Source organism: Notothenia rossii, assembly GCF_949606895.1.
Source record: "Notothenia rossii genome assembly, chromosome: 2".
In the NCBI taxonomy this organism is placed as follows: Eukaryota; Metazoa; Chordata; class Actinopteri; order Perciformes; family Nototheniidae; genus Notothenia; species Notothenia rossii.
This window is the reverse complement of record NC_136904.1, coordinates 86,263,847-86,287,790: the sequence shown is the minus strand read 5'-3', so window position 1 is coordinate 86,287,790 and position 23,944 is coordinate 86,263,847. Positions and strand designations below refer to the sequence as shown.

Sequence of the window (23,944 nt, the reverse complement as noted above, 5' to 3'; positions counted from 1 at the left end):
CTAATTTGCCGAGCTATAAATATCCCAATGTCAGATATGCTTAGACCAGCAGAGAAACAAGGGGAAAGTGAAACATTGAAAGAATTAGATGACGAAAAACAACGACTGACAGAAAAAAAAAAAGGAAGCATGACGGCATGGGGAATGCACTGGTGGTGGAGGGGAAACACTTCTATGAGACAAGTATGTATTTTTGTGAATCCCCCCACCGCAGACATCAACAATCACTCCCCAGAATACCTCGAGCGTGGTTAAGCATTCAAGTGAGCACCACTGATAGTGTTTAAGGGTGGGAAGCTGGGGAGAACAAAGCAGTGGCAAACAACAAACTTGGCATTATCAGAGGCTAGACGTTCTTTGAGGGAAGCCAAGACGAGTCTTAGAAAGGTAACAAATACCTGCCCGCCTGTCATAAAAGCAGACAGCATGACAATGGTTAAGAGATGGTAATGATAGGCCTTGCATCTATACGTGGGTCCTGTGGGAATACCTTGCATTCATTGATCAAACAGGCTTAGGGTCAGGGACAAGAAACTCCTTTTCCCCCCCCCAACTTATCCCTCCTTCCTTTCCTCTAATTTGGCAGGGGCCTCTGTCCCCCCCCACAGGTCATTGTCATTAGGAATGTGGGAACACCACTTGAGCTGTTTAGCCCCTAAACTCGAGCCCCACATTCACTCCCCCTATCACTCCCAATGCCAGATAAGTAATCCTCGAGAGAACCTGATATAGCAGAGATCACATGCTGAACGCGGCTGTTTGAGGGGAACAAATCAAAATGGGGATGTTTAAAAGAAGAGTTAATAGAGAAAAGGAAAAAAGGAGATACATTGTCCGTGTGAAAGAGGAGGCTTATCAAAGACAGCATCTTTGACTTTTGTAAAAGTTGATTGTGAGTGTCTTGAATAAAGAAAACTAGTGATAACTCAACAACTCAATGCCACCCACCCTACATCAATGGTAAAAAGGGTTAATGAAAGTGTAGTCAAGTCTGTTTATATTATGAATGTACATAAGTAGGAATACACATTTTCTTTAAACACATACTTGGCTAAGGAGTGTTTCCTATTGTACATTTTTGTTGAAGGTCACATCATTTTTTTTTTTTTTTTTTTTACAATGCACCTCATGTCCAATATAAGACCAATGAATGAGAGCAAAAGGGAACTCCTCTTAGATTAAGATAAGAGTTAAAATACACACCTTGTAAAGTAAATAAAGAATTACACTGTACAGACACTATAAAGTAATTATCTTCTCTAAAAATATCCTATTACCAAGCTCATTCCAGAGGGGATAGTTGTAGTGAACGAGTCACCATAGAGGACTTGTTGAGACCCGACTCTCTCTCTCTGGAGTAATGAGCATCTCGGGAGAGTTTGTTGTGTTTGTGTAGTATGCATATTCTGGAGAAGAAGCTCATTAATCAGGACAGTAACTGTTGCGTGCGTGTGCACTGCTTACCTCCTGTGCGGCCCAGACCCACCTGCACGGCGGGGTGCAGGCTGCCCTCATTGTTGAGCAGGTGAGGCAGGTGGTGGTAGATGTTTGGCACCTGGAGGGGTCTCCTGTTGGAGAGCTCCTTCAGGAGTTTCTGTGTCTCATCTGAAAGCAGGGACACGTTTAGAGGACTCCGCTCCTCAGTTTCATTAAAGGATGACAGGAGTGGAATAATTATGCTGACTTAAAAAGCACCACCTGTTAATGTGCTCCTGCTCTTGAATAAAACATTTAAAAAAGCACAATTCAGACTCCTTGAAGTGTAAATGAAAAATCACTGGCAGCAGGATCTTCTATGCTTGTGACTTAATACATAGTGAACAAGGTTATACTGTATTTCTCTTAGGCAGAGCTCATGATGTGTGGTACTAGTCCCCAGCAGCCATTAATAGGATTAAATAATCTGTCTGTCTGTCTGTCTGTCTGTCTGTCTGTCTGTCTGTCTGTCTGTCTGTCTGTCTGTCTGTCTGTCTGTCTGTCTGTCTGTCTGTCTGTCTGTCTGTCTGTCTGTCTGTCTGTCTGTCTGTCTGTCTGTGTGTGTGTGTGTGTGCATTCATATCAAAACCTAAATTAGTAAATCCATTTTAGTTTGAGAAGTATAACACAGCATTTATGAACAGAATATAAATTAGGTTATTCAGTTTAAAGTTGGCAGACAATGTGCAGCATAGGCTTAAAAAACAAAAGTACAAACAAGACATTAACTGTTATTTGAATCATGTGCTGTGGCGAGCAGTGACATGGTCTTGTGATCACTGTGTCCACAAAGTGGTTTTGTAGGTTTCACAGAAAGGCCTTTGAGAATCTGGTCATTCGGAAAATGAGCAAAGAACATTTCCATTTCCATTTCCATTACAAATGTAATAGCTCTTAGAAAGAAAACGAAAGGTACTTCCCCTGAGCATTTTTCTTTAATCTAATAAGATTAAGCCATCTTCATAACACTGTGTTACAATGGATTGAAACATAAAAGCAGACAAAAAACTAAAAAGCCTTTGTAGGAGCTGCGTGTTTGTTGATTTTAAATGATACAACAAGGGTAAAGGATACTGCACAAGAGGGATGGTGGGATTAGCTATGCTATTCAACACAAATGACTGAAAGTGATTACTTCAGTGTACACTAGGTGTCGGCAACCTTTTTGATATGAAGTGCCATTTTAAAAAAAAAAATTTATCAGCGTGCCAACGATCGAGAATGATCAACGGGGGGGGGGGGGGGTTGAGGAGCTTGTTGCTCGTCAACTATCAGCAGGAGGGCGGGGGAGCCTCGCTGCGGGGAAGCAGTGTGTGGACCTGTCAGCGCAACTTACATGATGCCGAATTTAACAAACACATTTAAATAGTTGGTTTAAACGGCATAATAATAAGGACGATCGTCCGTTCTGTGATTCTCCAGAGCACACATGTTATGATATTAGGGTCATGCAGAGTGAGATGAGATCGCTGTCCCTTTAAGAGAGAGAGAGAGAGAGAGAGAGAGAGAGAGGAAGAGGGGTGTGGCTTGTGTTTGTGGATGGTAGAGCGACAGTGAGGGAACGTGTGTATGTTTCTGGAAGTGAAACGAGGCAGCAGAAAAACAGAGGTCTGTGATGTATTTTGTGAAACAAAAGAACAGCTAAATAAATGCAACGGCCTCCCAAGAAGAGCTCGCCTCTCTCCAGTCATTTATGCTAAAGTGGGTTATTATTGAACCTGAAGCTTGTTGCTTCTGCCCTCCTCGACTACGGTCTGGGAGCCGACAGGAAAGTTCAACACACAAGATGGCCAGTCCGCCCCTTTGTAGCATATCATTTCGATGAGCAGATCGCCACTGGGCTTTCAACTAAACACACAGCCACGCAAAAACTGCGGCATTTGTACAGCTCCTTATGGGTACTGCAATTAGTGAAGTGCTTTCCTCCGTGATGAAACGATCAACACTGCACCACGGAGGAAAGCGGCAGAATGTCACCTAGAGATAAAGAGAGTGGGGCTGCGTTGCGTGCATGGTTTCCTTCTGCAGGTAACTTGGAGACGCGCTCTGGTTCTCCTAGTGTGCCACTGGTTACGGTGCCAAGGGTTGCCAACCCCTGGTGTACACGTTTAGTTAACAGGTCTTTGTATGCGTTTGTATGTCCGTTACCTGAGAAGTTTGTGAGAGCATCTTTGCTGCTGTTGGACTCGGCGATGGCTCGTCTGAACTGCTCGAGGATGTTGTTGAGCTCCGACGAGCGCTGCAGCGTCCGGTGCTCGGCCACACGAAGGCGCTCTTTCAAGGCATGGAACTCCCGCTGGTACGCTATCAGCTTCTCTGTGAGGGAAAAAAAGGAAACCAATTGAGTGCATTAGAACAGGATCTGCTACATGGTCATAGCTGGTCATCTACCAATCAGAGGGTCAGTGGTTTGATCCCCAGCCCATGCAGTCAACAAGTTGAAGTGTCCTTTGGAAAAATATTGAACCCCAGATTGCTAGAGCTGCTTTGCAAGTCACTTTGGAATGTGTATGTAATGTACTATTTAAATTGCAGAAATTAGAAATAAAACAATGGTCCGACTAAGGTCCACTTCTAAGCTCAGAGAATCAGAAACAAGTTTATCACCATGTAGGTTTACACATACAAGGAATTTATTCTGGTGAAATATTGATGATACTTTAACACAATAAGAAGAAGAAGTTATTAATTAGTTGAGAAAATGTAGAACTATTATAAAACTGTTTTAAAAAACTGGGAGCAGGGTTCAGCCACTAAGTAACACCTACAGAATAGGCATCAAACACAATCTAATACTTGGAAGAAAAGAGAGTTACTCTATCATGGCAGTTTGAGTCGTGTACATTTCGCAGCAACACAATGTATGCAATGACCTTTATATTACACTGGCTCATCCAAGCAATCCATTTCAGCTTATATTTCCCTTTGGCGCTACTTTCCTGGGCAGAGCCAGAATGTCTCAAATTAAACTATTCCAGGATGATGAAAACTTTAAATACATTTTTTTTTTAAGCCAATGCAGCAACAACACCATACAGAAGGATTGGCAGGATGCTACACAGAGCACTAAGATTAATAACAGGAAATGCTGAGAGATGTTAATATGAATACTGATTTGGCATTGCATCAAAATACTGGCTTAGATAACCATTCACGCTTCACTTGTTTCACGCTTCCTTCTTGTTTGCATTCAAGTATGTATGCTCACGTGTTCAAACCTGTCCGATATCACAATGCTTTAACATCCTAACTTCGGGTCCTCCCTAAACACTAATTGCCTTGACTGAGAATTTGCGTTTTCGAGTCTCTTTTCAGTTCAACCAGTTTTATTTCAGCACTTTGGATAAGAGCATTACATCTGATGAGTACATTAAGACAAGCTGCACAGGGAAGGGAGAGCACTTTTTATTTCACAACCAGATTTGTTATGATAGTACAGTTTACAGCACCTGTCCCAAACCTGTTTTTTTTATTCCTAATGTCGTACCATATGATAATATTGTCAACAATGATACAGAAGCAGCTTTTTTGCTCATTTCAGCTACACGTTTGTTTTAGTGGAAATAACCTTTTACGTTAGAAGCCGTTTACTGTGAACATGTGGGGAGCCTGGGCTCTTATCAGGAAACAGAGGTCTAGTGGTTGGTGTGACAGTTTAAAATAAAATGTTGTGAAATTCTTTGAAGAAGAAGCTGTGGTGTGTTGGTGGGATGACATTAAACATTTAAACATGAATTGAATACACTGAAAACAAAACAGTGAGTCAGCATTAATGCTAACCTTACTTCATGGAAATGTTTATGTTTGGGGTCTTTTCTTTTTTAGTATTCTTATAAATGTGTTTACCTGACCATCGTATTGTTTTGAAATTGTAAAAGGACTTTGTAATCATTTTAAATGTGCAACATAAATACACTTTATTATATCCTTTCTTTTTGATTGTCTTTTTTATAGGCAGAAATTAAATATACAACACTTATCCCATACAACCAAAACGCTTATTCCTCTCAAATGTTGGTCAAATATCTGTGAAAGATAGCAAAAGGCACTTCTCTTTCCTAATGAATGAATGAATCCTGTGTGACCAAAAAGTGCCTGTGAAATCCGTCGTTCAGAGTACCTCTTAAATGTGTATTTATACATTTTTAAAAATCGGCACATTTTAGAGTGGACTTTACTGTGACAGGCCCAAGTCCCACCCGGACACACAATCAGCATCTTGATATGAAACTCCTGTCAGGTGGATGGATAACGGTTGACTATCGGATTATAATAAATAAACAAGCCTCTATATTAATAAAAATAGAGATGATTTCAAATCAAGAAGAACATGTGTTTGCCAGTCAGTGGAATACCTACAAAACAAGTCAAGAGTCACTATTAGCAGTAGAAAATGAATTTGTTCCAAAACTGACAATCTTTCAGGGAGAGAACAAAGTAGACCTCGGGTGTGTTTGTGTGTATCTGTGTGTGCATTATCTGTGTGTGTGTTCTCTGATCTTCCTCTGAAAGTAGATATATCGTGCCCTTTCAGAGAGCCCTTCACTACAACAAAACCCAGCCTCACTTTATCTTCCCCTCTCAATCACTCTCTCTGACTGAGCTATTGTCCGGCCTCTCTGCCCAGTATCCTCTTTCACACAGAACCACGTTGTTCCTCCTAAATGTTGATCTCTAAGACACACAGACAGATGCTGTCATTTGGCCAAAAAACCTCATGAAAAGGGCAGCTTCAAACTAAAAACAGACTTTCATCTTCAGGTGGGCCCTTTGTTTGTAGGACTTCAGTCTTGTTGAGATGTGACCACACCTGTAATCCTACTGAGCAAAGAAACAAAGACACACAACAGGAACAGAAACGTGAAGTAGACAAGAGGCGCTTTCACACCAGAGTGCTTTTCCCAGGAATAGTTCCGACAGTTCCTGGGATTTTGCGTTCACACCAAAAAGATCTGGAACTAGAACTTTTTTTCCAATTGGTGATTGGCTAGGCGAATTGCAAACCACGCCCCGTAAAACTCAGAAATGTTTTGTTTGCCATTTTATTTGCTCGCATTAGCATTATTAGCATTAGCCCAGCGCACCAACGGAGAGAGACTAACTTATGGCAACACAAAATAAAACGTGGGAGCGGTGGAGTGATGAGGAGGAGTCGGCGCTTCTGACGATTTATCCGGGACTTCGGGTGGCAGTGAAGTTGTTTGCGGCCTGCCAGTAAACCCAAAGCAGAAGAAGAAGAAGTGACGTCAGCGGATTCATTTGCGTAATCCTCCCTCAGGGACTTATTCCGGTGTGAACGCGATCTACTTGATAGTTCAGGAATTAAAGAGTTCCGGGGAATTAAGTTCCGGGAAATATTCGTGGGAAAAGCACTTGGTGTGAAAGCGCCTAAGGTTTCTATTGAGCTATATCTATCACCTGTTCAGAAGCATAAGGTGGTGAAACAGTAGGTGGTTTCCAAATATTGAGAAATATCACATTACCGTCAAAGGAAATGCCTCACTCATCACCAGAGCAGTCTGTTAATGCCAAGTCTGTTAGGCAATGTTTACTTGTAAATATCTTGACATTTCAGTTAAATGTCATTCTTGATATGCTTTGACTTAGTTGACCTTAACTTACTGCTGAAAAAACAAGGGATCATTTTTTTTTTTCTGTGGTATCAGCATAACATTTAAGTAATAGCAGGAACTACTCTGCTGGTATACAGGCAGCTGATGCATGATGGGTACAGAAAATGCATTAAACAATTACCAGAGGTCTGCAGTACATCTATTGAATCTCATTATTCTTCTCTGCTCTCCAGAACCATGCGATGCGGGGGAAGGGCAAAGTGACTAACAAGCTCTCCTCTGCTTTCTCCTGTTTGCATCCAACATGTTTCCTCACACAGACAGTCTAAACCCCTTTCTCTTAATTTCCGATATATGATATAGTGTAGTCTATGTATTTAGCTCTCTACTCATCCATCCTGTGATACACTTGTTTTTTCTCTGTACCCATTGCACTTGCTCTCCGTTGATAGATTGTCTTGAATTGTTCTCCTTGATTTCTTTGCTCTGTTCTTTTGAATCTTTAATAGAGATATGCGAGGCGGAGGCGGTCTGGCCATCTAGACAGAGATTTTATTTTTCGATCTCTGATGTCAGTAATTGCTATCAGCCTGTGGCATGAGTGCTTGGGCCTTGCAGATCTACTGAGCATGGCACTCACAGTCAGACTAGGCCAACCTAATACTTTCAATATTAAGGGGTGTTACGAGTGGCCCTTACAAATTTGGACTGATCCCTCAAATGTTCATTGCCTCAGTCAAAAAACATTAAGTAGCTGAATGTGCATGAATGTGTAAGTATAACACTCACATGTTGGTACTGAATGTAGCAGCAGTTGGCATTACACTGTGATTTATTGTTCACCTAGCTCACCAAGGCATGTCTGGCGGGTCTCGTGTTGATTCAGTGTAGTGGTGACGTGTTAATACAAACTGAGGAGGAAGGTGTCAGCAAAACATCCTAAAGTGTCTCCAAGGTCTTTGGCATCATCGGCTTCTATTTATATCACAAAAACTGTGTAAGTGTTAATGTTTTCGGCATGTGAGCTTTGGGCACTTGTATAAAAAGCCTCTCAGTCCCAGTATGACTCTGGTGGGAGGTATTGGGAGTTGAATATACTGTATAATGGCGGTTAAAACAAACACTCTTCAAAAAGGAACAAGCTAAAAGCCTCACACTCAATCACAGACACACATTTCTGGCTCAAAGTTAATTCTGCTACTTATTATGGCATTTTTACAGCATCTGAAGATAATGTGTTTATTTTATTCTACCAAAAGTTCCGTTTTGGGTAAGAATGCTAATTTCTTTAAAGAGCAATCTGTAGGCTTTAACTGGCACCAGCCGTTCAATGGAAAATAGATGAGACGGGGAGTTTCCATGTGATGGTTGAATGAATCTGTTAAAAGTTGAAGTTTAAACTTCCGACAGCTTTGTCTGTAGACTTATTTAGGTCAAAACAAGAAGCCTGTGTTTGCTAATGTCTTAATGTGAGCTTCAAATACTCATTTTGTTTAGAAAGTTCCTGTGCAAACAAATGAAGAACGTGCTTTTCCTCAGGAATGAGACTCATACGTGTTAAGAACAACAAATGGACTGTGTTCATGAACTGACTAGGTGTTCATGAATCTATAGGTTCCCCATGTAAACAATGTTTAAATAAACGTATTGATTAATCGTCACATCATCCCTGTTGTTGTACTTGTTATTGCACTGTGCTTGCTCAAACTGACCCAGGTAATGGCCTTTAAGTGGTCTATCTGAAGATTAGATTTCAGAGAGCGATAGAACCGACAAGGCTGCGTGAGCTTTGCAACGTAGATCTTCAAACTTCTGTCTTCTAAACTTCACAGGAGAGAACAAGGATGATCTGAGAAATACTTCACAGAAATCCAACCCTGAACCCAACAGAGTGTTAAGAGTTTTATCAGTCAATGCATTAGCTCATCAAAGCCCTCGCATTGATCTCGTCCTTGACCTGGCTCTCCTTGCTGATGCGTGCTGCTGACTGAGGCTTCATGAGTGCTGATGCAGTTTACGTGTGAGTGAGAGAGGTGCAGCAGAGTATGCAGATGTCCTTGTTAAAGCAATGTTTCACTTTTACAGCACATTTCACTTTGCATTACACAACTCCTAAATTTAACAATCAATCACGAAATCATGTCTAAACAAATAACCAGGAAACCCACACCCATTCCAGTCATTGAGAAATAATGACCGTTATTTTACAGTTGTCATGCTGATCCGTGGTTAACTGTATTCAGGGCATGGCTTTTGAAGAAGAAATAAAGAACAGATAGTATAAGCACTATTCATTCCATACAATTACAACCAGAAATGTGCCAAAAGACGTTTTTAAGGGAGTCATTTTCCACTGTGAGTAAAGTGGCGATTAATTATCCTTGAAATACAAGCTCATATAAATTATAGAAGAACTTGATGGTGGTTTCACAACGACAGACTTTGAGTAAGGCCTATATCAAACTAATTTTGTATGTTTTATTTTTTGTCCTTGTATGTTTCTTTGTAAAGGCGCTATTTAAATTCAAGTTATTATTATTATTATTATTATTAATAGTCAGACTTCCTATGTATGTCTTAAAGGTGGGGTAGGTAATTCACTTCAGAAACACTTTTTGTTATATTCCATGGAATGCTCTTAACATCCCGATAGCAATGAATACATTAAATGCTTTGACAATAAATACATTAAAAAATGTCCTCTGTGGAAGCCGTGACGCTGTAAAAAGCACGACCAATCATCTGAGCCGGCCAGGCTAAAATAACTGGATGGCCTACCTGCCTGTCAGCCTTCCATCTCATGCACAAACTTATCTCGTGCCCTCATTGGTCATGTGCGCGTTTGTATGTGTTGGAGGAGGGGCTCTGTAAGGAAGTCTGGAGGAGGGGGCAGATTTTATTCGGCTGCGTACTTTCAAATTCTTGCGCACTCAAGCTGGTTTCTCCATTCTTACCTACCCTACCTTTAAGTCTACCGTTGCAAAAACTGTCTCATTCCTGACAGTGACTAATGAATTCTGGGTAAATTGAGACTTTTTCCAAGCTAAAAATTATTGTTGACAAAACAGAATTTAACAACACTATTCGTTATTACACATAATACATTTGTAGGCATTAAAGAGCAATATTAAGAACACATTAAAGACAAAAAATATCTTTGTAAAAGCGACCCCAGGTGTTTTAAAAACAGACATGGATTTCATTTTTGTCTACTGATGTTTGGAGGTAACAAGTCAAGTCGATTTTATCTATAAAAGCCATTATCACAAATCTCAAGTTTTCCTTGAGAGGCAAAGTTTAAATGTTATTATAAACTGGTGTGATTAGGGATTTTCTAAGTCTAGACCTGAGTCCCAGAAAACCTGGCAAGGATGGGAGCAAATTGTCAAAGCAAAGAACTACAGAAAAGCTAGTGAATCATTTACTGGAGCATTCGAGCAAAAACGGTTACCATCAAAATACACAGGCTGATGAAAGTGGCTTATGAGGAATCCAAAATGTAAAGAGAATTCAGTTTACTTGGAAATGTTGATGCCACTATGTTCCTGTATATATAAAAATACTTTGAATTGGTGTTTGTATAAAAAGCATTGGGTGTTTAGCTAAGATGATCATGCTGAGTTTACATTACCTGAAACTGCTTGTCATTTTAATGCACCTTATTTCAACCCTGATGCGGGCCCTTTGCTAGATGTCCCATTTGTCAAATGCCTTTTGCCCAAATCTCAATCTCAGCGGACTGTCTCTGTGTCCTGAAAAAGCCGATTGACCTCAAAAGCACTTCAGCCTATTTACATTAGACTGTAAAATCTAAACTCAAATTCAACAGTCATCAAACTGGTTTGGTTGCTGGAAAGATTCCACATCATTGAGCCTTTTCTTTGACTTCTAACTACAGAATCCACCTGCCAGACTCCTATGTCTTGCAAATCACATGTAAGTAAGATGCACATGTAGTCAAAACATGTCTACATGCATTATACATGTATGAAGAGTCTCCAGCGGTGCACCTGCTGGCCACATGGTTTCTTCACTGCAGCTGCTAGTTGCAACACAAAGCATTTAAGCAGGCCGTTTGGGGTTAAGTAGGGCAGATGGTGCAACACATGAACCACAGATTGATTGGAAAACAAGAGGAATGGTTAATTATATTGGATTTGCTCTCATTTAGGGAGCGGATCTAAAAGTTAACAGACGTCGCCGCAATTGCCTTACATGACTTATGGAGACAAACGGACATTAGTACTAATTATTTATTCATAACCACAGTCATATATGAAGTGTGACAGGTCTTTATTCCCTCTCTAACATGATGTTCCTGGGCCAAAGATTAGCTAAAGAGCTAACAGCTAGCTGCTAACAGCAAACATCAAAGGCTAATTGTAGCTATCCTCCAGTCAACTTTAAAACGGGATTGTTTTGTTTACAATAGTGAGTTTACTGCGTCCCATCGGATTTTAACACGTCGACATATGGTACAATAGAAAAAATAAGAATTATTTGATGGCCTACATAGCTGAACTTAAGACACTAAATTAAGAAGAAAGGGGGGGAACTACGAATGTATGTGGGTTTTTTTGTGTCTTTTTATACATGTATGTATGTATGTATGTAGGTACGTGTATGTATGTGCATGTGTACATGTGTGTGGGTATGTACACACAAGTATGTATATGTGGGTATACATATGTGAGTATATGGGTACATGTATTACTGTTACTATTCTTTATTCCTTTATCTATACATTTTCTTTTAATATTATCTTCTACATTACTTTACTTTTACCTATACATGTATCTATTTTATTTAGTTAGTTAGTTATTTAATTTACTAGCTAGGACCGGGAGGGGGGGAAAGGGGAAAAAAATAAAAATAAATATTGACTGTATAAATGTAAACTCATTGTGCCTGACTCAATAAAAAAGATGAATAAATAAAATAATTAGTATTTTGGCGAGTATCGGTTCAAGTTCAACATTTTTGGTTTAACAGTCTCACTGTGTCTAAATCATGAAACGCTTATCTTCACACAGAAAAAACAAACAAGCACACCCACACACACAGCTGATATTGCACACTGCACACACACACACACAGTAGTAGTATTGATTCTTGGCGATATTTTCCTGAGGAAAAGTGCAAGTCGATCCATGAGTAGGCGGGTGATACTCCCTGAACGGTTCTGTGTAGTTTGCAGAAAAGAGAAAAAGCACACCTTTATCTCATCCTGTCTTTTTTCTTGGCGATACACCACCAACCTTTTACCTCTTCTTTAAAGTAAAGTGAAAGGGTTGTGGGGTCAAGAAGTAAAGTGTTATCATTAGAAGCCGGACCAATATGTCCCTCTGGCTCTTGGCAACTCTCCAACCTAAAACTCTCCAACCTAGAGGCCTAGATGCAGTTTGCTTCCTCACTATGGGCTCATTGTTTCCTCTGAACTCCACCCACTCCTCTTCCTTTACTGTGCAGTGGGTCATGATGATAAGCTCCTGCAGACTGAATGTGTGTCTCTGTGGCAGGGAATGCTGTCTGACAGCACTGAGCAGAAAGTAGACCCGCTCTGCATACCTCCACTTGGCTCCTGTAGCACTGCTATCAGCCAGACTCTTTTTTTTGGAAGCTCCACTTTCTGGAATGTCAACAATCAATCGTTAATGAAATCCATTGGGAGTCCAGAGAGTCCACTATAAAAACTCCTTTTAGAGCTGAGACACTTGGTCCACTTACTGCTCAGTTGATTGACAGGAAATTATTTGCAAAAATGTTGATAATCACTTAATATATGAATTGGTTAAATTCATTATAACAACTTATTTTTTAAAGGATTTCCTGCCTCTTTAATATGAGGATTTTATACTTTTAATTTTCATTGATGAAAACTAAATAACTTAAAAAATAAATACATAAAATGTCACAAATGGCCATGTAATCCATCATTCTGAAAGCTAAATAATTAATAAGTTCATAAATACAGTAGCTGACAGATAGATAATAACAATGTGTATTTACAGCCCTTTCTCTATCTGTCATTGTTTCCAAAAAACGAATGTATCTGTATTCAACTGATATTTCTGGTTCTTGAAGTCTAAGCACTGGGTTCAGTGGGTACAAGTATTAATGTGACAGTGATTTATATCAGTATGGCAATATGAAATGATTACAGAGCAATGTGATTAGCAGCGGCGGTAAGAAACTGGGATAAATCTGCCCTTAAACTAAAAACCGGCCACGAGGATTCATGTGAAAACATCTTGGCATCTTTCTATATCAATGAGGGTCTGTGTGTACTTTCTGTATGAATTACTGTAAAGTCAATATGGCCCTTAACTTGTAAACTCGTGGTTTTTGGTCAATGAAAACGCCATCACCTTGAGCACACGCTGCCTGTACAAACGGCTCCTTGTGTAAAACCAGATGGATCAACAGAGAGCAGGCAGAGCCCAAACAATCGGCATCTCTCACTCACACTGAAGAGAAGTTGTGTTCTGTCGGGGAATTTGGTCCATAAAAAAGAGAAGCAACATGCTTGCTTGAATGAATGAATGAATGAATGAATAAATGTTTTGCAGTGCGGGATACAGGAAGTGAGCTGAATCACGCGGGGGGAAGCAACGATGATTGTTAACTGACTAACAGCTGAAGACGCCTATCCCTGTTAGGAGTGGGGAAGTTGGGGAGAAAGAGGTGTGTGTGTGTGTGTGTGTGTGTGTGTGTGTGTGTGTGTGTGTGTGTGTGTGTGTGTGTGTGTGTGTGTGTGTGTGTGTGTGTGTGTGTGTGTGGCAAAGCAGGGTACAACATACAGAAAAAGTAACTTATCCCAAGGTCCCACTGCCTTGTCAGCACTCTCATCCTTTCTCTCCACCTAACATCCCACCTGAGGCTCTTCTCATCCTCTCTCTTTTAAGATGTGGCCTTTCTACTCCCTTCCTCCTTCCAGGCCACTTAGGAGTTGTCTGGCAGAATGCCTTCCCTCCCAGTGCACAAACTGAATGTATACACACACACATAAACATCCAGAATCGGCAGATGAGAAAACACAATGTGCAAACTCTATTCTCTCTATCTAGCCTACTAATGAACCTATCTGTCCCAACACCTTCCGTATCCTCCGAACAGTTTGCCTTCTTTACAGCAATCACTCGTGCTATTTTTGGTCCATTGTGTTTTGGATGATGTGATGATGGAAGAGAAACCATGCGTTAACCACAGAGGAAGGGGAATGCATCGTTTCAAGAAAGGCACGGCTAGGAGGAAGTCCCATTTGCAAAACGGAAGTGTTTTTTTCTGCTTTGTGAATATTACTGTAACTCTCAGTAAATATGCTAAAACAATAAGCACCTTGGAGCATTCTCAAGCCAGAGCTGGTATTTACAGAGAACACAATAATAGTGTTATTGTCCTTGTTTGTATTATTATAAGCACATTACCCATAAAAACATCCACTACATCTAAACTTAACACAAAAAGTAAGGACATTTGTGTTGTAACAATGCCTTTTGGCAATAAATCTTATACCGTTGAAAAGCCGGTTTTCTTACCTTTCAAATGGTGCAACATTTGTGACAAACATGCATTTGTGGGACGAGTAGCAGAGCTGAGTATGTGGGGCGCGGCCATGACAAATGTAACAAATGTCCTCTGCCAATGCCAAACAGCTTTTTTCTGTTGACTCTTGTTTGGTTTTGTTTGGTGGATTGGATGATTGAAGTCAAATGAAACAAAACATATTGGCAACATTTCATTTATTAACCATTTATTAATTTAACAAGCCGCCTCATTAGTGTGTGGAAGAACCAAACACAGCCACAACAGCCTCTCCTCCTCCTGCTGGTCACCAGCCTGGTCACACTCTGCTGTCGGATGACATCCCATTCTTCAACCAGCATTTGTCCCAAGTCAGCCAACGTGGTTGTGTTGGTCACTCGGCCACGGACAGCAGCCCAAGCTGACCCAAAGTGTTCGATGGGCTTGAGGTCAGGACTGCAGGCCATCCTCTCCTACTCTATAGGTGCAGCAATCAGCAAAGCATTCTCCACACTGTGACCCTACGATCTAAGAGCTGTAGGCAGAAAGAACATGTTGAGGTTCCAGGTCCTGGCAGGGTCCTGGCAGGGTCCTGGCAGCCCTACCAGTCCAGAGAGTGGCTGCTGTTTGGCATTGGCAGAGGAGATTTGTCACATTTTTCATGGGCAAAACCCACATACTCAGCTCTACTGCTCATCCCACAAATGCATGTTAGTCACAAATGTTGCACCATTTGAAAGGTAAGAAAACAGGTTTTCCAACGGTATGAGATGTATTGGCAATAAGCATTGTTACGACAAAGAAATCATCTACCGAAAACGAATTTCCTTACTTTTTGTGTTAAGTTTATAAAAAATATAGAGATGTGCAAGTTCTATTAAAGATGACAGACTCTGTTTGATAAAACCAATCTTTTTTTCTTAATACAGCATTGTAAGAAGACTAATAAGGACTATTATTGTATGCCTTATAAATCATTAGTTGAACAAAGGACCAAATGTTGGCAACCTCATAACAAAAGGGATTCAAAGCTCAGTTGACTGTCAGCTGACTCTCATCTGACATTCCTTTAAACTTACCACAAAATAATATTGGCACTCCCAGGTCAGTAAATTGATACTAATCACATCAAAAAGATAAGAATTAAACTAGAAAAAAAAAAGAAAAAAAGTAACTCTAAATAGAGCTAGAGATAAAGTAATCTTTTAAACAAAACATTTCTAAATATGCAGTTATACCATATTAAACTGAATAGATACAGTATGGGTTTGGTCTGATGAAACAAAACATTTAAACACAACTGAGTGACATATTTAGATTTGTTTCTAACATTTTGCTGCCCAAAGTATTTATCTATTAATCAAGGCAGATTAATATATATTGAAAGTAATCATTTGTTGCAGCCCTAACTCTTTATTTTATAATAAAAGAAAATACATTTAAACAGGGAATATTTTTAAAAGCAACGTGTTTTTTAAGCATTTCTTTCGCAAAAGGTTGACATCATATAAGGTCGTTAATCAATGTTTGTTGTGTCACCAGATTCATTTATCATCAGGAGGCCGTTCTTGGTGATTGTGTGGTGTTATTTTGTTATATTGTGAAAGAACTTGTGGAATCTTATCTCAAACCCCGTCATCATTATTCATATATCTACCCTGTATTCAAAGCTCTTTTGCCAAGGTCTTTTAGAGATGTAACCAGGGAGATACCAGAGAGCCAGCTCTCACCGGGGGATGAGGCGGATTCTGACAGAGAAGTACACACTCTGGAGAGTCTTTCAACGTGGAGTGTTTGGACAGCTGACTGCCACAGCTCTCATTCACAGCGGGCGAGAGACCAGGAACAAACAGGCTGTCGGAAGCAAAAGGGTTAGGCAAAAAATAAACAAAATAAAAATGTTGCCAAAGGTTACCTCTTCACCCCAATAGCCCCCAAACAACTGTCTTTTAGAAAACGACAGCTGAGACGAGTTTTGTATAAGTGGAACAGGTTTAGAAATGTTCATTTTCAGAATCGCTCCATGCCTGAGGCCAAGCAGACTAAACACCCACACTGGGCAGTATCAAGAGGAGGAACCATCTAACTGCAGGGAAAAATGATGTGACACATAAAAAAGCTTCTACAGAAATGAGGAAAAAAGAAAGACACATCCAACCTGCAACCAATGCTGTCTCCTATGGCAACCAAGTACCTTTGTGTTCAGGGAAACAGCGTGCCAAGCGAGAGAGGGTTCAGTTCAGCAGGTGATATCCTATGCTGTGAAAGGGCCCGTTTGGATCCAGAGAGAGCAGATATGCACAAAACTGAACTGTGATGGGATTTGTTTTCTTTCATCAGGCAAATGTTGATTTTAAAGATGCTATTTGTTTTAAGTGCAATGCCGAGATCTCATGATCCGTTATGTGTTCTCTGGTCAGTCGAATCTCAGGTTGAATATTGATTATACTGGTGCTATTTTCTTTTTGCATTGACAAGATGGGCTATTCACGCCTGATGGTTGTTATAAATGATATTGCAGAATCTGTTTTTCTTCATAGATAACCTGTTCTTCATTGTTTGTTCAGTACTAATCATAATTTGATTCAGTACTATCAATCATTTTTACCTTATGCAACATGAAAGTATCACGATATGTATCGGTTGAGTATCGGTACGTTCAGTGGTATCGGTACCGGTATCATAAAAAAGTCAACGATATGCAACCCTAGGCTCCAGCCATCTTGAAGTGACAAAAATAATTTTCTACAAGCATGCTAGTAAATCACATTTATACCAGACCTATGACAGAAGTCTTTAAGAGAGTTACATGTGATCTCTTTTACAAAAGGAGAGAAAAAAGCATTGTGCACAAATAATAATAATAATAATAATACATGGGACTTTTATAGCGCTTTTCATGAAACTCAAAGACGCTTTGACAGAGAATTAAGAAAAGACAACAAAGAAAAAACAAAGAAATACAAAACGAGATAAACAAAACAGAAAATAGGGGTGGAGGGGGGTGGTCAGTGGTTGAATGCAGTGTTGAACAGGTGGGTTTTGAGTGATGTTTTGAATGCTGTGAGGGAAGAAAAATCTCTGATGGATTGGGGTAGTGAGTTCCCGAGGGTGGGTGCAGCAACGGAGAAGGCTCTGTCGCCCCAAGACTTGAGGTTGGTCCGGTAGGGGAGGGACAGGAGGTTGGCAGTGGCAGAGCGGAGGGAGCGAGTGGGGGTGTGTCTGTGGAGGAGGTCAGTCAGCTAGGATGGGGCCAGGTTATGGGGGGCTTTGTATGTCACTAGGAGGATCTTGTACTGAATTCTCTGGGGGATGGGGAGCCAGTGGAGCTCGATGAGGACGGGTGTAATGTGTTCACAGATTCGGGTGTGGGTGAGTAGACGGGCGGCGGAGTTCTGGATATATTGAAGTTTGTTGAGGATTTTTGCAGGTGAACCATAGAGGAGGCTGTTGCAATAGTCCTGACGGGAAGTGATGAAGGCGTGGATGAGGGTTTCGGCAGCAGTGGGAGAGAGGGATGGACGGAGACGGGTGATGTTTTTGAGGTGGAAGAAGGCTGTCTTTGTGATCTGTTTGATGTATCTGTTGTAGGAGAGGGTTTGGTCAAATATGATGCCTAGGTTCCGGATGTGAGGGGAGGTTTGAACTGGGAAGCTTTCTATGTTTAGGGTGAAGTTATGGATAGGTGTGGTGAACTTTTTTTGTGCAATGATTATTATTTCAGATTTATCGCAGTTGAGTTTCAGGAAGTTAAGTTGGAGCCAGGATTTTATTTCAGTGATGCAGTTTGTCAGGATGGAGTGGGTAGCAGTGGAGATGGACTTGGTGGAGATGAGAAGCTGGATGTCGTCGGCAAAGCAGTGGAATTGAAGTCCATGACGGCGGATTATGTGACCAAGGGGAAGCAGGTAGAGGATGAAGAGGAGGGGGCCGAGAACTGAACCTTGAGGGACACCTTGGGGGAGAGGAACGGTGGGGGATTTGCAGTTATTGATGTAGATGAACTGGTTTCTGTCAGAGAGGTACGAAGTGAACCAAGAGAGGGCAGTGCCGGTGATGTTGAAGGTGGTTTCAAGATGGGTGAGGAGGATGGAGTGATTGATGGTGTCGAAGGCAGCGCTGAGGTCAAGGAGGATGAGGATGTTGAGGTTACCAGCATCGGAGGAGAGGAGAAGGTCATTTGTAATTTTGAGGAGTGCGGTTTCGGTACTGTGGTTTGAGCGGAATCCGGATTGAAAAGTTTCATAGAGGTTATTAGCAGAGAGATGATGCTTAAGTTGTGACTTAATAATGCATCTTTTCAGCACAAGATTTGCTGTTTATATCTGTGGCCATCACAAGACCAATGCTTTCCTGCCCGCCCGGAGTTTATGGAATAAATCAATACTCTAGCTTTTACTATATGGCCAAAAAGAGATCTTCCTTTCTGCTCTATGACCCTGTCAAACCCAAAAACACGAACATTTGACACTTTCTGTTGTTGAAACTTACACCAACATTTGACTAAACAAATAGATTTGACGTTGCTCAGTGCACTGAGGCTAAAAAAAACAAACATAAACAAATGAGTCTGTCAACACACTTCCGGCATTAAGGAAAGAAATTCTGAAAATAAGGAAACAGTAGAATTAAGAAGCAGGTTTACTAAATTGTCAATACTCATGTGACATGAAGTAACAAAATGAGTACAAGGACACAAACAAATTCAGAATCACTGCAAGTTAACTAAACCACACAATAAATGACGAATGTCTAAACAACCATATATTGATGTTTAAAAATATCCTCAAACCATCTGTATTTTACTTCCATTTTCCATATAAAAAGCCAGTGATGTTTAGACCTTTACAAATAGATCATTTTTGGCATTCGAAGGACACTTCCATTGTGCCGTTAGCCGGGTTATGACTTGATGTCTTATTGTATCAGAAGCAACACTGTGTCCTGCCCAGTTAAATACAAAATGTGTTGTGACAACAGAAAGGCAGCATGCAAGTAAAATAAATGTTTTGTTAGGGATGTCCCAATCAGGATCATGATCCCAGTCTTTTAATATTTGATCCAATAGAAAGAAATCCTCTTTCCTTCATTTGCTTGTGTCTTCTTTATTTGCTTAATTTTTCTTAAGTTGCAGATGTGTGTTGAGCTCTCTGAGCCACCATACAGGCAAGCATTTGCTTCTTTAGCAGCTATGGTGTCCTTTTTCACTTAGGACTTAGACATGTCACCATAGGGACAGCAATTGGGTAAATAATAAACTTGATAGGGGATGAATTTCATTTTTTTACCCTCACTTTGACCCTCCTTGAGAGTTAGGGTCAGGGTCTTCTGTATCCTCCAGATACGTACAAATTGAGGTCAAAATGAAAGTTAAATGCCCATATTCTCAATTTTTTCTCCTTTATGATTAGTAGATTAAAGACTATACCTGCACATCTTAATGCTTACAAAGTTCTACATTTCACCTTCTTACAATATCATCAACTGTAGAGAAAATGTAAAGTACAGATAAGGTTCTTATGTAAAACTTGAGAGCCAAAGTTATTAAAGGTCCCATGTCATGGCCATTTCTACTGATCATAATTCCATTGTTGAGGTATACTAAAATACATTTATGTTGTGCAATTTTCCAAACTCAAAATTGGTTTCTCATACAGCATCTCTGTATACAGTATGTGTATTCACGCTCTGTCCTAAACGGCTAGTTGGAGCTCCTGCCCCCCCCCCCTCCCTGTGAGCTAAGTGGCCGTCTGCGAGACAGCAAGACACCGCGAAAGTCAGCCTGGGCCCACACACACACACCCGCAGCCTGGCTGGGAGTTTGTGTGTGTGCCCAGACTGAGTTCTCGTCGACCCCAAACCAGTGAGCCAGCTCACAGTGTCCCGCTCCTCGCAGCAGCGAGCCTCGAAACGTCCCGCCGAGTGTGAGAGTGTGTGCGCGTGTGTGCGTGTGTGTGAGGAAGTCCGCGGATTGGTCCAAACGTAACGGCTCCGTGGACGTAACGTAACGCCCAAGTAAACAATGGAAAAAGAGAAATCCCAAACAAGGCGTTCTGGGGCAGCATAGACAGGTATTTCCTGTGTTAGAGTTTTACTCGCTACAGGGTGTACTTTGAGGGTTTGTGACTCTGGAGACCGTTCACATGCATAACAAGCTACATAACACACAAGGGGACGGGTAATAGCCGGAAAAGCATGACATGGGACCTTTAAGTTTGTATCTTGTGACAACAAAAGGGTTTGCTTTTAATATCCGTCCCGACTACATACTGAACTGTTTCAACAGGGGAAGCACACAGAACAGAGGTCATCGTCACCTGACCTTTGCTTAGCACACACACACTTTCATCAAGCCATGGCCTAGTGCATTGACTCATTGGACTCTAATTAAAAGGAAAATATTTAATCAAGCTGATAAGCTCCACCGTGATCACAACATGAAGCCTTGGCTTGGAATTTATCTAAAGGCTGCAATTATTTACACTCTGCTGATAACAAGTCAGTGTAAGGCCCATTACCCTCCCACATGGATTTGTTTAACCCTGGCAACTAAGGACACTTGTGTAATTATCCATAGCCCAGATGTTTTTACATGTAGAGAAATATGGATAATAATCAAATTTTAAAAAAAATATTAAGGGAAGTGAAAGGAATTGAAAGGAATTGAATGGTGATACTATTAGGAAGCGTTGCAAGTGCTGACATACTAAATGATGGCTGACTGATTGGAGGTTGGATAGCAGAGAGTGGAGATGAGAGATGGCCCACATCATCTGCCATGCTGTCAAAGTGTGAAGACGCTTAGGTAGGCTACAGTGTTGGAATGTAACTTACTGAAGTACTGTAATAAGTACCATTTGTAGGTACTTGTACTCCACTTGAATACTTTCATGTTATTCTACTTTATACTTATACCTTACAACATGTTGGAGACCATTTTTTACTTTTTACTCCACTAAATGTATTTTTAAATTTGAGTTACTAGCTACTTTGATGGTATGGATTTATAATACTGAACATAAATCATCCAATAAATTATTATGTATTATTATAGGTTATGATACTCAGCAGCATATAAAGTCATTTAAATAATCCCCACCTTTACCAAGTCCAACATTAATAATCATAATACAAACAATTATATTTTTTAATCCGATTTTTTACAATGTAGTATTGCTACTTTCACTTAAGTAAAAAGGTATGAGTACTTAGTCTTACACCCCAAGTGGTGAAGAAACCCCTTTTTCAAAACAATGCACACAAATGACATTAATGAGACCAACATTATAAATAGCTGCCCCTTGTGTAATGCATGTGCACAACGACAATGTAAGAAATATTGTAGCTCTTAGTACAAATCTAGCTGTTTAAAACCGGATTACTTCTGACACCTGCTGTCCTATGGCATGCTGCTGCTGCTGCTGCTGCTGCTGGTGCTGGTGCTGGTGGACCCACGTCAGCTTTTGGTCTACCAGTTTGTTAACGAGGCCTTACTAAAAAAAGATGTACACAAATGACACCCTATGTGATAACTGCAATGACATAAGACAAGCCTACCTTTGCCATTCTGCCACGCTGAGTACCAGGACAGGCTGAGGAACGACGTGAAGAAAATAATCGCAGTGGCCACAGTTCCATTTCTGAGCCTCATCTCATTTCAGCGGTGCCTCTCCTCGGCTTCTATGTGTCGGGGACCCCGGAGCTGCCGTAGCCGCCCTCCCTGCTTATTTTCCGGCGTGAGGGTGTGAAGACGGGCGTAGGCGCCGGCATATGGGGGTGTTAAACGGTTAACGAAACGCTCCAGTTGACCGGGCTGAGACGGGTGCTTGGGTAGCGTCTTCTCGGGTCGTCTTTTTCGGAGGGCTGTCAAACTAGCTCCTCCTGTATCGTCCTACTACCTCCTTAGTCTACTGCCTTCCGTGGTGAGACAGTTTACATGGTGGTTAAGATACAATCTAGCTACTGATACTAGCCATTGTATGTTATTTAAATGCAGGCAGACGTTAGCTACAAGTTACAGGCAGGAGGCATTTCGAGTGTGTGACGGTTAGTCCTCCGGGATAGGCTGCTCGCGCTGTGACGTAGGGCTCCGAAAGGAAACGCCCCAAATCACGTTGATTCCGCTTCAACTGGCAACAGATGAATCTAGAAAAATAAAAGCAGCTAGCCTACATCTTAATCATAACACTCAGAAATATGTTCTTTTTTTTTGGGACAAGGTGACATGTTGTTTCATGTTGACATTTTGAATGTAATGTAAACAAATCTCTACATATTCAGTAAAATAAAAGTATACAACGAGCATGGACGCGGGAAGGGGGCTGCAGCACCCCCATCCGCTAGCACCCCCCCCCCCCCCCCCCCCCAGCTCGTCACAGTTTCGCGGCTGCGAGGCTCCACTAGCCATAATAATAGTGGCTTTGTATTGCAAAATATGAAAGTTAGTATATCTATCTCAAAAGAATAACTTTAAAAATTAAAACTCACTTTGCAGAGAAACAAAAAACTGTCCGAAACTTTCTTAAAAGAACGATAAACTCTAAATATTGAAATGTTCTCAAAGTAAGGATTTGTCTCTTCTAGTTTCGATTTAGTTTGAGATACTACATAATTATTTTCTGATACTAAATCAGAAAATGCACTGTTTTGAAATATCAACTCGTTATTTTTGGTCTAAAGTAATTTATTTAACATAATCCAGTATTTACTGATAATTAGTCATTTTGTGATAGTAAGCCAATATTTAAAGTTAAGTTTCTAACTATGTCATGTACATTATTATTATTTACATCAAATTGGCGAAATGTGGCTTCCATACTTGTCATCATATATTTAACGGACATAACGGCAAATTAACGGATGAGCTACGTGACGTCATCACGTGATTATTGGCAACAAGCAGTTAAGAAAGTTACGACAGCGAGGAAAACGATAAATTGTCAATTGTATCTAAAACTGATTGAACCGATAGAGCACAAGAACCATCGTATTATAAGAGGATAGCTCTTCTTTGCTTTTAAAGGTGAAACTATATTCACTTTCACCTCAGTTTAATCAGTAGAGTGAATTGAGCTTCCTGTTTTAGAATGAAAGGAAAACAGGGTCTATTTCGTATTTTTGTTCAGAGTTGGTTTTACAGTTAATTAATATAATTCATGCCTTCTTACTGCTTTTAAAACATGTCGTTTTTTGTAATAACCTAACGTCTTTCTGTCAAGAGACTAGTGACAGCTGGTCTTCCGGTGGTGACTTTCAAAATAAAAGTGTAGCCTACCTGTGGTGCAATACGTGAATTGTTGGACAACTCGAATTGGACGCTTTTTTAATCCGCATACAAATATAACAGTCCCATGGGCTGTTTTCGAGTCGTT

General features: G+C 40.6%; 1 protein-coding gene across 1 annotated transcript in view; it reads right to left on the bottom strand.

The window, feature by feature from the left end:
• The window catches only part of mgat4a (alpha-1,3-mannosyl-glycoprotein 4-beta-N-acetylglucosaminyltransferase A), a 41,715-nt gene extending 19,064 nt beyond the window's left edge, over positions 1–22,651 (bottom strand). Inside the window, exons 1-3 of the mRNA XM_079665313.1 lie at positions 22,131–22,651; positions 3,625–3,792; positions 1,465–1,605 (exon numbers count right to left, since the gene is read on the bottom strand). Of these exons, the coding sequence (XP_079521439.1) occupies positions 1,465–1,605; positions 3,625–3,792; positions 22,131–22,224 (403 nt within the window). The 5' untranslated portion in view covers positions 22,225–22,651. The remainder of the gene's footprint in view (positions 1–1,464; positions 1,606–3,624; positions 3,793–22,130) is intronic.
• Positions 22,652–23,944: the final 1,293 nt, after the last annotated feature.